General features: G+C 33.9%; 1 protein-coding gene across 1 annotated transcript; it reads left to right on the forward strand.

The window, feature by feature from the left end:
• Positions 1-377: 377 nt before the first annotated feature.
• Positions 378-740, forward strand: LOC136844308 (uncharacterized protein slr0516-like). The gene has a single exon (XM_067113282.1). It carries the CDS (start codon positions 378-380, stop codon positions 738-740), a length of 363 nt encoding a protein of 120 aa, XP_066969383.1.
• Positions 741-1,846: the final 1,106 nt, after the last annotated feature.

Raw genomic sequence — 1,846 nt, forward strand, 5'->3', positions numbered from 1 at the left:
TGAGTGAAAAGGTGATGAAAATATCCCTCAAAAGGAGGGTTGGGTAAAAAACCACTTCAGAAAAGGCAGGTTGGCAACTATGGGCAGAACATTTTTTGTGAAGTCTTGAATCAGACGCAAAGGGTTGGGGAGGATAATCTAACTGCTGTGCCAGAAATTGACAAAGACCTGAAGGGGCTTAAAAATAAATTCATGATTTTTCAAGGGGTATAATAAAGAAACTTTGGAGATGGCAAACACCAGGTTATGGTAGTAATACTACAGAGATGAATTTAACTGGTGGTAATACTACAGAATGAATTGCTGGTAGTAATACTAGGTGATTTAACTGGTAGTAATACTACAGAGACAATTTAACTGGTAGCAATACTACAGAGATGAATTTAACTGGTGTAATCTACAGAATGAATTTAATTGGTAGTAATACTACAGAGATGAATTTAACTGGTGGTAATACTACAGAGATGAATTTAACTGGTGGTAATACTACAGAGATGAATTTAACTGGTAGTAATACTACAGAGATGAATTTAACTGGTAGTAATACTACAGAGATGAATTTAACTGGTGGTAATACTACAGAGATGAATTTAACTGGTAGTAATACTACAGAGATGAATTTAACTGGTAGCAATAATTACAGAGATGAATTTAGCTGCACTTTTGCAGAATACAAAAATTGGGAGACAAAGTCTGTAGATTTGGACCTAGGAGTCACAGCATACGCAACAAAGAAATGACTTACCGGAATGTGGTAACTACAGAGACACTGCATTCTCAACAGGCTGAAGAAAGAAACTAATCCGCTCTAAAAAAAAAAAAAAAAAAAAAAAAGTAGGAATTGCGCAGAGCAAATATTTGTGTCAAGACATGCCGTGCAATTGGAACTTCAGAAGTTCAAGCGAAAATGCAGCTCTTCTTGCATTTTAATACATTTTTATTTATTTTTCTATTTATTAATTTTGTCTTTTTAATAGGAAGGGTCCCTTCTTTCTGTATTTCCCTTTACCTCCTCTTACTTATTCCTAATGAACACCATATTCTTTGGAAGCTTGAATTTCAAGTCAGTTGTCCCTGTGGGCTTGTTCCTTATGAATAGGTTTCATCTAGTAATGAAGAATTCTCAGTAGGCTATTAGTTGAATAAGCTCGTTAAAAAAAAAAAAGGCAGGAATTGCACAGAGCAAATATTTATGTCAAGACATATTGTGCAGCAATGGATGGGATCTAAAAGTCCCATTCTAATAATAATAATAATAATAATAATAATAATAATAATAATAATTTGACAGCTTCCACTGACTCTTATTTTGGAAGGTCTTGCGTCACTGTGGCATTTCATTAAATATGCGGTCTTGTCAAGTGAATTTATAGTAAATAGTCTGCTGCTACTACAAAAGAATGTTATTTCACCTTTGCTGTTTGCTCTTCTGAGTTTTAAATGACATAACCAACCGAGTCTTAACTGACATAACCAACTGAGTTTTAAATGATAACCAACTGAGTTTTAACTGACATAACCAACTGAGTTTTAAGTGTCATAATCAACTGAGTTTTAACTGACATAACCAACTGAGTTTTAACTCTCATAACCAACTGAGTTTTAACCGACATAACCAACTGAGTTTTAACTGACATGACCAACTAAGTTTTAACTGACATAACCAACTGAGTTTTAACCGACATAACCAACTGAGTTTTAAAGTGTCATAACCAACTGAGTTTTAACTGTCATAACCAACTGAGTTTTAACTCTCATAACCAATTGAGTTTTAACTGACATAACCAACTGAGTTTTAACTGACATAACCAACTGAGTTTTAACTGTCATAACCAACTGAGTTTTA

The sequence above is a fragment of the Macrobrachium rosenbergii genome, chromosome 12 (genome assembly GCF_040412425.1).
Source record: "Macrobrachium rosenbergii isolate ZJJX-2024 chromosome 12, ASM4041242v1, whole genome shotgun sequence".
NCBI classification, from domain to species: Eukaryota; Metazoa; Arthropoda; class Malacostraca; order Decapoda; family Palaemonidae; genus Macrobrachium; species Macrobrachium rosenbergii.